This window comes from Pleurodeles waltl, chromosome 10, assembly GCF_031143425.1.
Source record: "Pleurodeles waltl isolate 20211129_DDA chromosome 10, aPleWal1.hap1.20221129, whole genome shotgun sequence".
In the NCBI taxonomy this organism is placed as follows: Eukaryota; Metazoa; Chordata; class Amphibia; order Caudata; family Salamandridae; genus Pleurodeles; species Pleurodeles waltl.
The window spans coordinates 135,671,578-135,690,209 of NC_090449.1; the positions used below are offsets into that span (position 1 = coordinate 135,671,578).

At 45.5% G+C, this 18,632-nt stretch overlaps 1 protein-coding gene across 4 annotated transcripts in view; it reads left to right on the forward strand.

The window, feature by feature from the left end:
- Positions 1-18,632, forward strand: part of WIPI2 (WD repeat domain, phosphoinositide interacting 2) — a 182,895-nt gene that overhangs the window by 77,024 nt on the left and 87,239 nt on the right. For all 4 annotated transcript variants that reach the window (XR_011199056.1, XM_069209979.1, XM_069209980.1 and 1 more), the window contains one exon: positions 16,255-16,362. Coding sequence is in view for 3 of the 4 variants with exons in the window: in XM_069209979.1 (XP_069066080.1) it covers positions 16,255-16,362 (108 nt within the window). In the remaining variant the exon portion in view is untranslated. The remainder of the gene's footprint in view (positions 1-16,254; positions 16,363-18,632) is intronic.

Below are 18,632 nucleotides of genomic sequence, written 5' to 3' on the forward strand. Positions count from 1 at the left end.
AAACTGGACAAAGGAAAGGGGAGTGACCACTCCCCTGACCTGCACCTTCCCTGGGAGGTGTCCAGAGCTCCTCCAGTGTGCTCCAGACCTCTGCCATCTTGGAAACAGAGGTGCTGCTGGCACACTGGACTGCTCTGAGTGGCCAGTGCCACCAGGTGACGTCAGAGACTCCTTGTGATAGGCTCCTTCAGGTGTTACTAGCCTATCCTCTCTCCTAGGTAGCCAAACCCTCTTTTCTGGCTATTTAGGGTCTCTGTCTCTGGGGAAACTTTAGATAACGAATGCAAGAGCTCATCCAAGTTCCTCTGCATCTCTCTCTTCACCTTCTGATAAGGAAACGACTGCTGACCGCGCTGGAAGCCTGCAAACCTGCAACATAGTAGCAAAGACGACTACTGCAACTCTGTAACGCTGATCCTGCCGCCTTCTCGACTGTTTTCCTGCTTGTGCATGCTGTGGGGGTAGTCTGCCTCCTCCCTGCACCAGAAGCTCCGAAGAAATCTCCCGTGGGTCGACGGAATCTTCCCCCTGCAACCGCAGGCACCAAAAAGCTGCATTACCGGTCCCTTGGGTCTCCTCTCAGCACGCGAGCGAGGTCCCTCGAATCCAGCGACTCTGTCCAAGTGACCCCCACAGTCCAGTGACTCTTCAGTCCAAGTTTGGTGGAGGTAAGTCCTTGCCTCACCTCGCTGGGCTGCATTGCTGGGAACCGCGACTTTGCAGCTACTCCGGCCCCTGTGCACTTCCGGCGGAAATCCTTTGTGCACAGCCAAGCCTGGGTCCACGGCACTCTAACCTGCATTGCACGACTTTCTAAGTTGGTCTCCGGCGACGTGGGACTCCTTTGTGCAACTTCGGCGAGCACCGTTTCACGCATCCTCGTAGTGCCTTTTTCTGGCACTTCTCCGGGTGCTACCTGCTTCAGTGAGGGCTCTTTGTCTTGCTCGACGTCCCCTCTCTCTTCAGGTCCAATTTGCGACCTCCTGGTCCCTCCTGGGCCCCAGCAGTGTCCAAAAACGCCAAACGCATGATTTGCGACTAGCAAGGCTTGTTTGCGTCCTTTCGGCGGGAAAACACTTCTGCACGACTCTCCAAGGCGAGAGGGATCCGTCCACCAAAGGGGAAGTCTCTAGCCCTTTTCGTTCCTGCAGAAACCTCAGCTTCTTCTGTCCAGTAGAAGCTTCTTTGCACCCGCAGCTGGCATTTCCTGGGCATCTGCCCATCTCCGACTTGCTTGTGACTTTTGGACTTGGTCCCCTTGTTCCACAGGTACCCTAGATTGGAAATCCACAGTTGTTGCATTGCTGGTTTGTGTCTTTCCTGCATTATTCCTCTAACACAACTTCTTTGTCCTTAGGGGAACTTTAGTGCACTTTGCACTCACTTTTCAGGGTCTTGGGGAGGGTTATTTTTCTAACTCTCACTATTTTCTAATAGTCCCATCGACCCTCTACAAGGTCACATAGGTTTGGGGTCCATTCGTGGTTCGCATTCCACTTTTGGAGTATATGGTTTGTGTTGCCCCTATCCCTATGTTTCCCCATTGCATCCTATTGTAACTATACATTGTTTGCACTGTTTTCTAAGACTATACTGCATATTTTTGCTATTGTGTATATATATCTTGTGTATATTTCCTATCCTCTCACTGAGGGTACACTCTAAGATACTTTGGCATATTGTCATAAAAATAAAGTACCTTTATTTTTAGTATAACTATGTATTGTGTTTTCTTATGATATTGTGCATATGACACTAAGTGGTACTGTAGTAGCCTCACACGTCTCCTAGTTCAGCCTAAGCTGCTCTGCTAAGCTACCATTATCTATCCGCCTAAGCTGCTAGACACTCTATTCACTAATAAGGGATAACTGGGCCTGGTGCAAGGTGCAAGTACCCCTTGGTACTCACTACAAGCCAGTCCAGCCTCCTACAGGCGGTTCATATGGATCACCCTCTTGGGGCTCCTGCTTGTGCCCAGGTCTACCAGGTAGGTGACCTGACTCTTCCTCTCTAGCACTGGGTAAGGGCCACTCCATTTGTCCTGAAGTGCCCTGGGAGCCACAGGCTCCAAAACCCAGACTTTCTGCCCTGGTTGAAATTCAACCAGTGCAGCCTTTTGGTCATACCAACACTTCTGGAGCTGTTGGCTGGCCTCAAGGTTTTTGCTTGCCTTTTCCATGTACTCTGCCATCCTTGAGCGAAGGCCAAGTACATAGTCCACTATGTCTTGTTTAGGCTCATGAAGAGGTCTCTCCCAGCCTTCTTTCACAAGAGCTAGTGGTCCCCTTACAGGGTGGCCAAACAGAAGTTCAAAGGGTGAGAACCCTACTCCCTTCTGAGGCACCTCTCTGTAAGCGAAAAGCAGACATGGCAAGAGGACATCCCATCTCCTTTTGAGTTTTTCTGGGAGCCCCATGATCATGCCCTTTAATGTCTTGTTGAATCTCTCAACAAGGCCATTAGTTTGTGGATGATAGGGTGTAGTGAATTTATAAGTCACTCCACACTCATTCCACATGTGTTTTAGGTATGCTGACATGAAGTTGGTACCTCTGTCAGACACCACCTCCTTAGGGAAGCCCACTCTGGTAAAGATACCAATGAGGGCCTTGGCTACTGCAGGGGCAGTAGTCTACCTAAGGGGAATAGCTTCAGGATACCTAGTAGCATGATCCACTACAACTAGGATGTACATATTTCCTGAGGCTGTGGGAGGTTCCAGTGGACCCACTATGTCCACACCCACTCTTTCAAAGGGGACCCCCACCACTGGAAGTGGAATGAGGGGGGCCTTTGGATGTCCACCTGCCTTACCACTGGCTTGACAGGTGGGACAGGAGGTGCAAAACTCCTTAACCTTCTGGGACATGTTGGGCCAGTAGAAGTGGTTGACTAACCTCTCCCACATCTTGGTTTGTCCCAAATGCCCAGCAAGGGGAATATCATGGGCTAAGGTCAGAATAAACTCTCTGAACCCCTGAGGCACTACCACTCTCCTAGTGGCACCAGGTTTGGGATCTCTTGCCTCAGTGTACAGGAGTCCATCTTCCCAATAGACCCTATGTGTTCCATTTTTCTTGCCTTTGGACTCTTCAGCAGCTTGCTGCCTAAGTCCTTCAAGAGAGGGACAGGTTTCTTGTCCCTTACACAACTCTTCCCTTGAGGGTCCCCCTGGGCCCAAGAGCTCAACCTGATAAGGTTCCAGCTCCATAGGCTCAGTTCCCTCAGAGGGCAGAACTTCTTCCTGAGAAGAGAGGTTCTCTTTTTCTTGTTGTGTTGCAGCTGGTTTCCCAGCTGACTTTCCTTTTCTCTTGGTAGGCTGGGCCTTTCTTCCAGACTCCAGCTCTACTTTTTCACCCTGTGCCTTGCAATGTGCCCTTGTCTTGACACACACCAGTTCAGGGATACCCAGCATGGCTGCATGGGTTTTCAGTTCTACCTCAGCCCATGCTGAGGACTCCAGGTCATTTCCAAGCAAACAGTCTACTGGGATATTTGAGGAGACCACCACCTGTTTCAGGCCATTGACCCCTCCCCACTCTAAAGTTACCATAGCCATGGGATGTACTTTAGTCTGATTGTCAGCGTTGGTGACTGGATAAGTTTGTCCAGACAGGTATTGGCCAGGGGAAACCAGTTTCTCTGTCACCATAGTGACACTGGCACCTGTATCCCTCAGGCCCTCTACACTTGTCCCAATAATTAAGAGTTGCTGCCTGTATTTTTGCATGTTAGGGGGCCAGGCAGCCAGTGTGGCTAAATCCACCCCACCCTCGGAGACTAATGTAGCTTCAGTGTGACACCTGATTTGCTCTGGGCACACTGTTGATCCCACTTGGAGACTGGCCATTCCAGTTTTAGCTGGAGTGGAGTTAGAAGTGGTATCTTTCTTGGGACAGGCCTTGTCTCCAGTTTGGTGTCCAGACTGACTACAGCTACAACACCAGGCCTTTTTGGGATCAAAGTTTTTGCCCTTGTACCCAGGATTGTTTTGTGAAGAGGCTCTGGGCCCACCCTCCTGTGCAGGTTTTTGGGGGCCTGTAGAAGACTCTTTACTATTTTTGTTTTTGGCTGTCTCACCACCCTTCCCCTGGGGAGGTTTTGTGACTCCTTTCTTTTGGTCACCCCCTGTGGAAGTTTTGGACACCCTAGTCTTGACCCAATGGTCCGCCTTCTTTCCCAATTCTTGGGGAGAAATTGGTCCTAGGTCTACCAGATGCTGATGCAGTTTATCATTGAAACAATTACTTAATAGGTGTTCTTTCACAAATAAATTGTACAGCCCATCATAATTACTTACACCACTGCCTTGAATCCAACCATCTAGTGTTTTTACTGAGTAGTCTACAAAGTCAACCCAGGTCTGGCTCGAGGATTTTTGAGCCCCCCTGAATCTAATCCTATACTCCTCAGTGGAGAATCCAAAGCCCTCATTTAGGGTACCCTTCATGAGGTCATAAGATTCTGCATCTTTTCCAGAGAGTGTGAGGAGTCTATCCCTACACTTTCCTGTGAACATTTCCCAAAGGAGAGCACCCCAGTGAGATTTGTTCACTTTTCTGGTTACACAAGCCCTCTCAAAAGCTGTGAACCATTTGGTGATGTCATCACCATCTTCATATTTAGTTACAATCCCTTTAGGGATTTTCAACATGTCAGGAGAATCTCTGACCCTATTTATGTTGCTGCCACCATTGATGGGTCCTAGGCCCATCTCTTGTCTTTCCCTTTCTATGGCTAGGATCTGTCTTTCCAAAGCCAATCTTTTGGCCATCCTGGCTAACTGGATGTCCTCTTCACTGGAGTTATCCTCAGTGATTTCAGAGAAGTTGGTCCCTCCTGTGAGGGAGCCAGCATCTCTGACTATTATGCTTGGAGTCAGGGCTTGAGAGGCCCTGTCTTCCCTAGATAGGACTGGTAGGGGGGAATCACCCTCCAAGTCACTATCATCATCCTCTGTGTTGCCATCCTCAGAGGGGTTGGCTCTTTCAAACTCTGCCAAAAGCTCCTGGAGCTGTAGTTTGGAAGGTCTGGGGCCCATTACTATTTTCTTTAGTTTACAGAGTGACCTTAGCTCCCTCATCTTAAGATGGAGGTAAGGTGTGGTGTCGAGTTCCACCACATTCATTTCTGCACTAGACATTATGCTTCTAAAAGGTGGAATACTTTTTAAGAATCTAAAACTAGTTCTAGAATCTGGTTCAAACTTTTACCAAACTTTTAAACTCTAAAAGAAATGCTAAACAGGATCTAACACAAGGCCCTAGCAGGTCTTTTAAGAATTTAGAAAAATAGCTCAAATTGCAAAAACAATTTCTAATGACAATTTTTGGAATTTGTCGTGTGATCAGGTATTGGCTGAGTAGTCCAGCAAATGCAAAGTCTTGTACCCCACCGCTGATCCACCAATGTAGGAAGTTGGCTCTGTATGCACTATTTCAAAGTAAGGAATAGTATGCACAGAGTCCAAGGGTTCCCCTTAGAGGTAAGATAGTGGCAAAAAGAGATAATACTAATGCTCTATTTTGTGGTAGTGTGGTCGAGCAGTAGGCTTATCAAAGGAGTAGTGTTAAGCATTTGTTGTACATACACACAGGCAATAAATGAGGAACACACACTCAGAGACAAATCCAGCCAATAGGTTTTGTTATAGAAAAATATTTTTTCTTAGTTTATTTTAAGAACCACAGGTTCAATTTCTACATGTAATATCTCATTTGAAAGGTATTGCAGGTAAGTACTTTAGGAACTTTGAATCATTACATTAGCAGGTATACTTTTCATATAAAACACAAATAGCTGTTTTAAAAGTGGACACAGTGCAATTTTCACAGTTCCTGGTGGAGGTAAGTTTTTGTTAGTTTTATCAGGTAAGTAAATCACTTACAAGTCTCAGGTTTGGGTCCAAGGTAGCCCACCGTTGGGGGTTCAGAGCAACCCAAAAGTTACCACACCAGCAGCTCAGGGCCGGTCAGGTGCAGAGGTCAAAGAGGTGCCCAAAACACATAGGCTTCATTGGAGAGAAGGGGGTGCCCCGGTTCCAGTATGCCAGCAGGTAAGTACCCGCGCCTTCGGAGGGCAGACCAGGGGGGTTTTGTAGGGCACCGGGGGGGACACAAGTCAGCACAAAAAGTACACCCTCAGCAGCGCGGGGGCGGCCGGGTGCAGTGTGCAAACACGCGTCGGGCTTTCAATGGTTTTCAATGAGAGACCAAGGGATCTCTTCAGCGGTGCAGGCAGGCAAGGGGGGGGCTCCTCGGGGTAGCCACCACCTGGGCAAGGGAGAGGGCCTCCTGGGGGTCACTCCTGCACAGAAGTTCCGTTCCTTCAGGTGCTGGGGGCTGCGGGTGCAGGGTCTTTTCCAGCCGTCGGGACTTTAGGTTCAGGCAGTCGCGGTCAGGGGGAGCCTCGGGATTCCCTCTGCAGGCGTCGCTGTGGGGGCTCAGGGGGGACAACTTTGGTTACTCACGGTCTCGGAGTCGCCAGAGGGTCCTCCCTGAGGTGTTGGTTCTCCACCAGTCGAGTTGGCGTTGCCGGGTGCAGTGTTGCAAGTCTCACGCTTCTTGCGGGGAGTTGCAGGGGTCTTTAAATCTGCTCCTTTGAAACAAAGTTGCAGTCTTTTGGAGCAGGGCCGCTGTCCTCGGGAGTTCCTTGTTTTTCTTGAAGCAGGGCAGTCCTCTGAGGATTCAGAGGTCGCTGGTCCTTTGGAAAGCGTCGCTGGAGCAGGTTTCTTTGGAAGGCAGGAGACAGGCCGGTAGGACTGGGGCCAAAGCAGTTGGTGTCTTCTGTTCTTCCTCTGCAGGGGTTTTTCAGCTCAGCAGTCTTCTTCTTCTTGTAGGTTTCAGGAATCTAAATTCTTAGGTTCAGGGGAGCCCTTAAATACTAAATTTAAGGGCGTGTTTAGGTCTGGGGGGGTTAGTAGCCAATGGCTACTAGCCCTGAGGGTGGGTACACCCTCTTTGTGCCTCCTCCCAAGGGGAGGGGGTCACATCCCTAATCCTATTGGGGAATCCTCCATCTGCAAGATGGAGGTTTTCTAAAAGTTAGAGTCACTTCAGCTCAGGACACCGTAGGGGCTGTCCTGACTGGCCAGTGACTCCTCCTTGTTATTCTCATTATTTCCTCCGGCCTTGTGGGGGCTGTGGCCGGAGGGGGCGGGCAACTCCACTAGCTGGAGTGTCCTGCGGTGCTGGAACAAAGGGGTGAGCCTTTGAGGCTCACCGCCAGGTGTTACAGCTCCTGCCTGGGGGAGGTGTTAGCATCTCCACCCAGTGCAGACTTTGTTACTGGCCTCAGAGTGACAAAGGCACTCTCCCCATGGGGCCAGCAACATGTCTCGGTTGTGGCAGGCTGCTGGAACTAGTCAGCCTACACAGGTAGTCGGTTAAGGTTTCAGGGGGCACCTCTAAGGTGCCCTCTGGGGTGTATTTCACAATAAAATGTACACTGGCATCAGTGTGCATTTATTGTGCTGAGAAGTTTGATACCAAACTTCCCAGTTTTCAGTGTAGCCATTATGGTGCTGTGGAGTCCGTGTTTGACAGACTCCCAGACCATATACTCTTATGGCTACCCTGCACTTACAATGTCTAAGGTTTGGCTTAGGCACTGTAGGGGCACAGTACTCATGCACTGGTGCCCTCACCTATGGTATAGTGCACCCTGCCTTAGGGCTGTAAGGCCTACTAGAGGGGTGACTTATCTATACTGCATAGGCAGTGTGAGGTTGGCATGGCACCCTGAGGGGAGTGCCATGTCGACTTACTCGTTTTGTTCTCACCAGCACACACAAGCTGGCAAGCAGTGTGTCTGTGCTGAGTGAGGGGTCCCCAGGGTGGCATAAGATATGCTGCAGCCCTTAGATACCTTCCCTGGCATCAGGGCCCTTGGTACCAGGGGTACCACTTACAAGGGACTTACCTGGATGCCAGGGTGTGCCAATTGTGGAATCAAAAGTACAGGTTAGGGAAAGAACACTGGTGCTGGGGCCTGGTTAGCAAGCCTCAGCACACTTTCAATTCAAAACATAGCATCAGCAAAGGCAAAAAGTCAGGGGGTAACAATGCCAAGGAGGCATTTCCTTACACCACCTCTTTGGAATCCGTCCTCTTCAGTAGCAGGGAGTTTGGTAACATGACTCTAGTTTAACCTTCATTACAAACCAATGGGGTCACCCAACAGATCGAAGGACTTGGGTAAATATTATTACATATAACAAGTGGTCCCCCAAACCAAACATCAACTTTTTTTTTATATGTTGCCAGCTTCGGAGCCGAAAAGCATACATACACTGAGGAGCATGGACTTTCAAAGCAATTAAAAGAAAGCCATAAATTTGCTGAGGAACTGACACAAATGGAGGATTTTGATGAGAAACAGGCCAGAATACAAATCCATAAAGACACTGGCAAAATCCTCACTGCACCTCCTCTAAGAACAAAGAAGAAACTGGCCTTCCATGGACGTTTGGACACTGATCAGCCACCGGCTAAAGTGCCAGAACCAAGAGAAAAGCCTCCACCTCCTCAGTTTTCACCTCACCAGTCTCCTCCTCATTCTCCTCACCTAACTGTCTCCCCGCCTGCTACCCCCACTGCACAGTCTCCATCACACACTGTACAATCACAACAAGATGACACTGACCCATGGGACCTCTATGATGATCCAGTTTCAGATAATAGTCCAGAGTGCTATCCATCAAAGCCATCACCCCCTGAGGATAGCACCTCATATAGACAGGTTCTAGCCAGGGCAGCGGCGTTTCACAACGTGGCCATGCACACAGAACCTCTTGAGGATGAATTCTTATTTAACACATTGTCCTCAACTCACGCCACCTACCAGAGTCTACCTATGCTTCCAGGAACCAGTTAAGGCAAGAGCTATAGCTCCAAGGGTAGAGAACAAATATAAGCCACCACCCTCAGACCCAATTTTTATTACACAACAACTACCCCCAGATTCCGTAGTGGTCAGCGCAGCAAGGAAAGGGGCTAACTCTCAGTCCTCTGGGGAAGCACCCCCTCCAGATAAGGAAAGTAAGAAATTCGATGCTGCGGGTAAAAGGGTGGCATCACAGGCAGCTAATCAATGGCGTATAGCCAATTCGCAGGCCCTAATGGCCAGATTTGACAGGGATCACTGGGATGAGATGAAAGACCTTATTCAGCATATCCCCAAGGACCAACAGAAGAGTGCCCAGCAGATAGTAGAAGAGGGACAACCAGATCAGGTCAGCGTTAGAATCCGCAGATACAACTGCAAGAACTATCAATACGGCTGTCACCATTAGGCGACACACATGGCTTAGGTCATTAGGATTTAAACCTGAAATCCAGCAGGCTGTCCTCAACATGCCTTTTAACGAGCAACAACTATTCGGCACACAAGTTGATACAGCCATTGACAAAATGAAAAAAGACGCCGACACTGCCAAAGCTATGGGGGCGCTTTATTCATCCCAATACAGAGGCTCATTTCGAAATCCTTAATATAGGGGAGGCTTTAGACCTCAACCATCTGAGCCATTTACCTCACAAGCCAAACCCTCTTACCAGATGCAATACCAGAGAGGGGGGTTTCGGGGAACCTACAGAGGACAATTTCTCAGATCTAGAGGAAAATACCGGCCCTCAAAGCAACCCACTCATACCAAACAGTGACTTTACCACCATCTTCCCTCACCACACTTCCCCTGTGGGAGGACGACTGCAAGAGTTCCACACCCACTGGTTACCCATCACAACAGACAACTGGGTGTTATCCATTATCCAACATGGTTACTGCATACAGTTCACACAAACTCCTCCAGACATTCCCCCAAAAACGCACAAACTCCCATCTCAACACATTTCAATGTTGCAAACAGAAGTACAGGCACTATTACTCAAACAAGCCATAGAACTTGTGCCACATCATCGGAAAGGAACAGGGGTTTACTCCCTGTATTTCCTCTTTCCCAAAAAGGACAAAACATTGAGACCAATACTAGATCTCAGGACTCTCAATCTCTACATCCGATCAGAACACTTTCACATGTTAACACTACAGGATGTAGTCCCACTGCTACAAAAGCAGGATTTTATGGCAACACTGGATCTAAAAGATGCGTATTTTCACGTACCCATCCATCCAGCTCACAGAAAATATCTCAGATTTGTAATACAAGGAAAACATTACCAGTTCAGAGTGTTACCTTTCGGGATAACAACAGCTCCCAGAGTATTTACAAAATGCCTTGCCATAGTCGCAGCATACCTAAGGAGACAACATATACATGTCTTTCCATATCTCGACGACTGGCTAATAAAAGCCAACACTCAAAAACAGTGCCAACATCATACACGTTATGTAATAAACACCCTACACACACTAGGGTTCTCAATAAATTACCAAAAATCGCACCTACAACCAGCAGAAATTCAGCAGTATTTAGGAGCCACATTAAACACCCGAAGAGCACTTGCAAGCCCAAGTCCACAAAGGGTGCAATCATTCCACAGCATATTGCCAAAAATCCAGCCAAACCAACAGTACACAGTCAAATCTGTCATGAAACTGTTGGGCATGATGGCATCATGCATCGCCATTGTCCCAAACGCAAGATTAAACATGCAGCCCTTACAACAGTGCCTTGCAAAACAATGGTCGCAGGCACATGGTCATCTTCAAGATCTAGTGTTGATAGACTGCCAAACACACATATCGCTTCAGTGGTGGAATCCCACCAATTTAAACAAAGGGCGGCCATTTCAAGTCCCTGTGCCTCACGCCATTCTTACAGCAAATGCATCATTGATTGAATGGGGAGTACATCTCAACAGTCACAACATTCAGGGACAATGGGACAACAAACAAAAACAACTTCACATAAATCACTTAGAACTGCTAGCACTATCCCTAGAACTAAGAGCTTTTCAACCTCTTCTTGTTCATAAACACATTCTTATCAGAACAGACAATTTGACAACAATGTACTACTTAAACAAACAAGGAGGAACCCACTCATCACAACTTTACCTTCTAGCACAAAAAATTTGGCATTGGGCAATTCACAACAACATACACCTGGTAGCTCAATATATTCGAGGGATTTACAATCAATTAGCAGACGGCCTCAGCCGAGATCATCAACAAACACACAAGTGGGAAATTCACCCCCAAGTGCTTCACAAATACTTTCGCCAGTGGGGAACACCAGACATAGATCTGTTGGCCACCAACCACAACGCAAAATGCCAAAACTTCGCATCCAGGGTACCCACACCCTCGATCCAAGGGTAATGCTCTATGGATCAACTGGTCAGGGATATTTGCTTATGCTTTTCCGCCTCTCCCCTCATTCCATTTCTGGTCAACAAACTGCATCAAAACAAACTCAAACTCATACTTATAGCACCAACGTTGGCACGTCAACTATGGTACACCACATTGCTTGACTTGTCACTAGTACCACACATCAAACTTCCAAACAGGCCAGACCTGTTGACATAAAACAAACAACAGATCAGGCACCCCAATCCAGCAATACTCAATCTGGCAATCTGGCTCCTGAAATCTTAGAGTTTGGATATCTACATCTTACACCAGAATGTATGGAAGTGATTAAACAAGCAAGAAAACCTACCACTAGGCAGTGTTATGCAAACAAATGGAAAAGATTTGTTTTCTACTGCCAAACCAAACACATAACACCCCTTCATGCAACCGTATAAGACATTGTAGGTTTTTTACTCCATCTACAAAAAGCAAATGTAGCTTTTTCATCCATTAAAATACATCTCACAGCAATTTCTGCTTATTTGCAAAATATACAAAACAAATCTCTATTTAGAGTGCCTGTCATCAAAGCTTTCGTGGAGGGTCTAAATCGTATCATACCTCCAAGAACGCCACCAGTACCTTCATGGAATCCACCCTTTGAACCTATGCACTCCTGTCAAATTCAATTCCTAACATGAAAAGTAGCATTCCTAGTGGCAATCACTTCATTACGAAGATTTAGTGAAATACAAGCATTCACTATTGAACAACCCTTTATACAAGTACACAAACACTTCGCACAAACCCTAAATTCCTACCTAAACTCATCTCACCGTTTCATTTAAATCAAACAGTGGAACTTCCAGTCTTCTTCCCACAGCCAGACTCAGTGGCAGAGAGAGCACTACATACCTTAGATATTAAAAGAGCTTTAATGTATTACATTGACAGAACAAAATCATTCAGAAAGACTAAACAGCTGTTTGTCGCATTCCAAAAACCCCATACTGGTAATCCTATATCAAAAAAGGCATAGCCAGATGGATAGTGAAATGTATCCAAACTTGTTACCTAAAGGCTTAAAGACAGCTGTTAACCTTCCGGGTGCCATGGACGAGGTGACCTCGTCCAAGGCACAGGAGCTAGTGCTAGCGCGCTCCCCGTGTGGGGCAGAAACCTCTAGGCACCAGGGATCTTTTTTTTTTTTTTTAAGGTGGGGAGTGACCCCTTAGGCAAGGGTTGCTCCCCAGGGGGGAAAAATTATTTTAGGCCATTTCTGCCCCCCTGAGGGGTAGATCAGCCTATTTTGATTAGGCCGATCTGCCCCCAAGGGGGGGCAGAAACCACTAGGCACTGGGGATTTTTTGTATTTTTTGTTTCACAGATGGGGAGCGACCCCTTGAACAAGGGTCGCTCCCCTGGAGGGGAAAATTGTATTTAGGCCATTTCGGACGATTTTTGCTACGCCTAGGCACCGGGGATTTTTTTTTTTGCCGCCAATGTCACGCAGGGGGAGCGACCCTGTCGGCAAGGGTCGCTTCCGGGGGAGGGAATTGGGGGGCAAATTTATTTTAGTCCATTTCTGCCCCCCTATTGGTATTAGGCCGATCTGCCCCCGGGGGGGCAGAAACCTCTAGGCGCCAGGGCAATTTTTTTTTTTTTTATTTTTTTTTAGAGATGGGGAGCGACCCATTAGGCAAGGGTCGCTCCCCTGGGTGGTAAATTGTATTTAGACCATTTCTGCCTCCCTTAGGGGCAGATTGGCCAATTTTAGGTCAATCTGCCCCCAAGGGGGCAGAAACCACTAGGCACTGGGGATTTTTCTTTGGGAGCCAATGTCACGCAGGGGGAGTGACCCTGTAGGCAAGGGTCGCTCCCGGGAGGGGGCTGGGGGGCGGGGAAGCAAATTTATTTTATGCCATTTCTGCCCCCCCTTTTGTGGGTGCTAGGCCTACCCACACAAGTGAGGTACCATTTTTATCGAGAGACTTGGGGGAACGCTGGGTGGAAGGAAATTTGTGGCTCCTCTCAGATTCCAGAACTTTCTGTCACTGAAATGAGAGGAAAAAGTGTTTTTTTGGGCCAAATTTGGATGTTTGCAAAGGATTCTGGGTAACAGAACCTGGTCAGAGCCCCACAAGTCACCCCATCTTGGATTCCCCTAGGTCTCTAGTTTTCAAAAATGCACAGGTTTGGTAGGTTTCCTTAGGTGCCGGCTGAGCTAGAGGCCAAAATCTACAGGTAGACACTTTGCAAAAAACACCAGTTTTCTTTAAAAAAATGGGATGTGTCCACGTTGCGTTTTGGGGCGTTTCCTGTCGCGGGCGCTAGGCCTACCCACACAAGTGAGGTATCATTTTTATCGGGAGACTTGGGGGAACATAGATTAGTAAAACAAGTGTTATTGCCCCTTGTCTTTCTCTACATTTTTTCCTTCCAAATATAAGAGAGTGTGTAAAAAAGACATCTATTTGAGAAATGCCCTGTAATTCACATACTAGTATGGTCACCCCGGAATTCAGAGATGTGCAAATAACCACTGCTCCTCAACACCTTATCTTGTGCCCATTTTGGAAATACAAAGGTTTTTTTGATAGCTATTTTTCACTCTTTATATTTCAGCAAATTAATTGCTGTATACCCAGTATAGAATGAAAACGCACTGCAGGGTGCAGCTCATTTATTGGCTCTGGGTACCTCGGGTTCTTGATGAACCTACAAGCCCTATATATCACCGCATCCAGAGGAGTCCAGAAGATGTAACGGTATATTGCTTTCGAAAATCTGACATTGCAGGGAAAAGTTAGAGTAAAACGTAGAGAAAAATTGCTGTTTTTTTCACCTCAATTTCAATATTTTTCTTTTTCAGTTGTTATTTTCTGTAGGAAACCCTTGTAGGATCTACACAAATGACCCCTTGCTGAATTCAGAATTTTGTCTACTTGCCAGAAATGTTTAGGTTTCTGGGATCCAGCATTGGTTTCACGCCCATTTCTGTCACTGACTGGAAGGAGGCTGAAAGCACAATTTTTTTAAAAAATGGGGTATGTCCCAGTAAAATGCCAAAATTTGTGTTGAAAAACTGGGTTTTCTGATTCAAGTCTGCCTGTTCCTGAAAGCTGGGAAGCTGGTGATTTTAGCACCGCAAACCCTTTGTTGATGCCATTTTCATGGAATAAACCACAAGCCTTCTTCTGCAGCCACTTTTTCCAATTTTTTGGAAAAAAACGAACTTTTCACAGTATTTTGGCTAATTTCTTGGCCTCCTTCAGGGGAACCCACAAAGTCTGGGTACCTCTAGAATCCCTAGGATGTTGGAAAAAAAGGACGCAAATTTGGCTTGGCTAGCTTATGTGGACAAAGGGCCTAAGCGCGAACTGCCCCAAATAGCCAAAAAAAGGCCTGGCACAGGAGGGGGAAAAGGCCTGGCAGTGAATGGGTTAATAACACCAAAAGCACATTCCACTAGGAAAAAAGGAGCATCAAAGGCATTTCTAGGAAATATACCAATGACAGAAATCTGTAAAGCAGTCACTTGGTCAACACCCCATACATTTACCAAGCATTACTGTGTAGATGTGTTAGCAACACAACAAGCCACAGTAGGACAGGCTGTACTAAGAACACTATTTCAAACAACTGCAACTCCTACAGGCTGACCACCTCTTAGGGGAGTTGAACTGCTCTGTAGTCTATGCATAGCATGTGTATCTGCAGCTACACATGCCATCGAACGGAAAATGTCACTTACCCAGTGTACATCTGTTCATGGCATGTTCTGCTGCAGATTCACATGCGCCCTCCCTCCTCCCTGGGAGCCTGTAGCCGTTTAAGTTAAATTTAAATTTGTACATATGTATATACATCTATATTCCATTGCATGGACATCTTTCTTTACACTCTATCACTCCTACCTTACCCTCTGCGGGAAAACAATGTAAGATGGAGTCGATTGCCCATGCGCAATGGAGCCGAAAAGGAGGAGTCACTGGGTCCTGTGACTCGAAAATACTTGTTCGAAGAAAAACAACTTGTATCACTCCGAGCCCAACACTAGATGGCAGGACCTGTGCATAGAGTGTGAATCTGCAGCGGAACATGCCACGAACAGATGTAAACTGGGTAACTGACATTTTCCATATATATATATATATATATATATATATATATATATATATATATATATATTATTTTATTTTTCAATTTATTTCTGCCAACCCCCTTCATCCACAGATATTTTTTTCTATTTTTTTTCTTTTTTTTTTTTTCTGTCTGCCCTCTACCCCATGCATCAGTTGGCCAACCCACTTCAACTATTGTCTAACTTGAAGGTGACTGCAATCCACTGTTTACAAGAACATTCACACAGAAAATAGTTCCCTTCAGTGTCAGGGAACACTGTATTAATGTGTAGATTTTTAGGTTAAAAATATTTTTTTAGGCAGAGTTGTTTTTCTGTATTGGTGAAGACCCAGCAGCTTATGCAAAATATTGTTTTTAATAAAACAATGACAAAGCAAAAAAAGCTTTGACAGAGTTAAAAGGCTGGCTGCAAACACCCAACCCGTTACCTTTGCCAGTACTTGTTAACACGGTGTAGCCTACCACTGTGTGGTAGTTATGGAAAACATCTATGCAAAGTGGCTAGACACTGCCAAGGGAGTACTGACCACCATATGAATATACGTATTGGTAGCAATAATTTATGCTACAAAACAGTTTTTACTATGAGTACATGTTAATGCTTATGCATTTTGCAAAACACTCCTTAAGTATTATTGCCAGTTCTCAATGCACCCATAAACCTTCTCCAGTCACAATCTTAGTCATCAAGAAGTCAAACATTATCTTCGTTATTATCAGTGTCATCATGGGTCAAAAGTTGGAAGTTGAATTGCACGACAAATTACAATAAATAAATATGTTTTGTCTGAGTGTAAAGTGGAGTATAAATTGTGCATAAGATGACGGTAGCTGTTTTTTTAATAGGTGTGTCAGCATTTGCTCATTGGCATTCAGCATGGATGGCATGTTTCTTTCTGCCTCCAGTAACACCGAAACAGTTCATATCTTCAAGTTGGAGACAGTGAAAGAGAAGTAAGTCATACCAATATAAAGTACGTTGTTATTCTTGACAGTTGAATAAAAAGCAAGCTTCACCTAAAAGTGCTACTTTCAAAACTCTTGCTGCTTTGTTTTATAGACCAAAGTTATTTTTGTGCTAGAGGGCTGAACTGACCCTGCTCATGACTTTTGACTAAAGTTATTTTCTAATCCAAATAGCAATGTTGCAGTCCACCACCTGGAAGAGCATATTGTTTAATCCCTTTTCATATACTATTGCCATCCTCGCTGTTTTATTTAGAGGTGAGGTCTGAAAATTGGTAAAAGAGCGCCCCTGTTGCTTCTGTTTTGACCTCGGATGAACCTTTTACCATTGTGTGTTCATTGTTGATTTGATTTGTGCTGGGCAATGATTACACTAATCAGAATGGTCTTTTGTTTGGTTGCTCAGTCCCGACGTTGATCGACTGTGGTCTTGCCAAAACGTTCCCCCCTGAATTACTATGTGATAAGTCATATTTAGTTTCATAATGACATTTTCCTAAATATATCCTCATAGTCTGAAATAAGTATCTGTGACTTCTTGGAACATCTGTACGTAGGGAAGGCTGTTGCTCCTTTTAGGTCAGCCGTGCCTCTTTTAAGGCCAAATTGCTTTACTGATTTGCACTCTTCAAGAATGCCATGAGTTACATTCATTTGGCTTAAAGTGGAATGGGCAAAGCCCTCTCCCTATCTGTAGTGGACACACAGAAAATAATCTGTTAACTCCGTAATGTGTAATGCAGACATATTGTTGGAGGTGTAGCCTTCAGTTGCTTTTTTCACTAAAAATTGTTTGCCAGGATCACATGAATCTAAATTGTAACATGGCCCTTGAATGCAAATGTGCACTTGTAAGTTTGTTTTCTGACTGTTGCCCTGAATTCATACACCTGTTTTTCTTTACTTAATTATACATTTCTCCCTCTCTCTCTTCACCCTGTAAGCCATTTGGGTGCTTGTATGACATCCAGTTTCTTCTATTTTATTGTTTGTTTTGATCTAGAAAGCCTTATGTTTTATGTTAATGACACTTGATTATCTAAATGGACAGCTGGACTAAAATCAAAGACTTTTTTGAAGCTTCTGAAAAGTGCATCATGTGGCTTTTTAAGAAAGCTCTCAAAACGTGCTAGTGTGGATGATGCTAAGAGTGCAGCTTCCATCTTTGAGTGTGTATGGGGTTGGCAAAATGTATAATTTAAGTGTGAGAGGAAAGGGCTCCTCATAGCAGGGAACAGGGTCATATACCAGGTCTGACTGTTGATGTTATTGTGCTCATCGCAAAACTGTTAAAACTAAGGACAAGCGAGAAAAGAATAAGAGGAGAGCAGTTCTTCACCATCACTAACAGTCATACCGTTTGATAGTCCATTTTGAACTTAAATATATAGATCGTTATTGTTAAACCCCTTGGTTTTTCATTGTGGCAAGAATTTGTACCTTCACAGTACTTCTCATTTCTGCCTGCAGTTATAATCAACCTTTCAATGGTGTGCTCTGACTCTGCCCCCTTGCTTTTCACCAGATTAGCTCTATTATCTGAAAGGCTCTCACACATCTCATGGGCTTCCTACACCCCATCTCCCTTTATCTTTATCAATGTTCTTGATGTATACGTCCCTACATCTGTAGTTTTCAGTGTCTTTCACAACACTGTGAAAATGGTCCCTTTCCATCTTCATACATTGACACCAAAAGGGACTCTGCAACATCATCTCCTTTAGCAGAAGAGACTATCCGTTTGAGCCTAGAACCAACATGGCAAAAGAAATAACATTGTTCCAGAAACATTTAACTGTACTGGGGCAACTTTCATAGACTTACGAAGTTTCCTATTGCAGAAGCAGCAGGGGAATTTCTTTTCATTACCATGGAAATTGCGCTTCCACCCCTTAACAAGATGTGGTTATCACTGCAGTCAGAGCGATTATTGGCATTGAGTAGGCGCAGACCTGCCTAGTTCATAATATCATTACATAGGGGCACTTGACAGTATTAGAAATGTTACTTTTAACAGCTCAACAATTTGGCCAGTGACTTATAAAGTACTAGGAAAATGCAAAAATAGCGGTGCTTAACTATAACTTCCAACCTGCAAACCTTCTCATGTTTTCCTTAAAAGGAAGGAGTAGTCTTCTTTCAGTGCCCCCCCCAACCCCGATTGTGTGGATGTGATTTCTGCCATAGAAAAGGCATTCTTTATAGTTTGACAGCTGCTGAACATTTCCCAATAAAGCGCACTTCTATCCATACAGGGC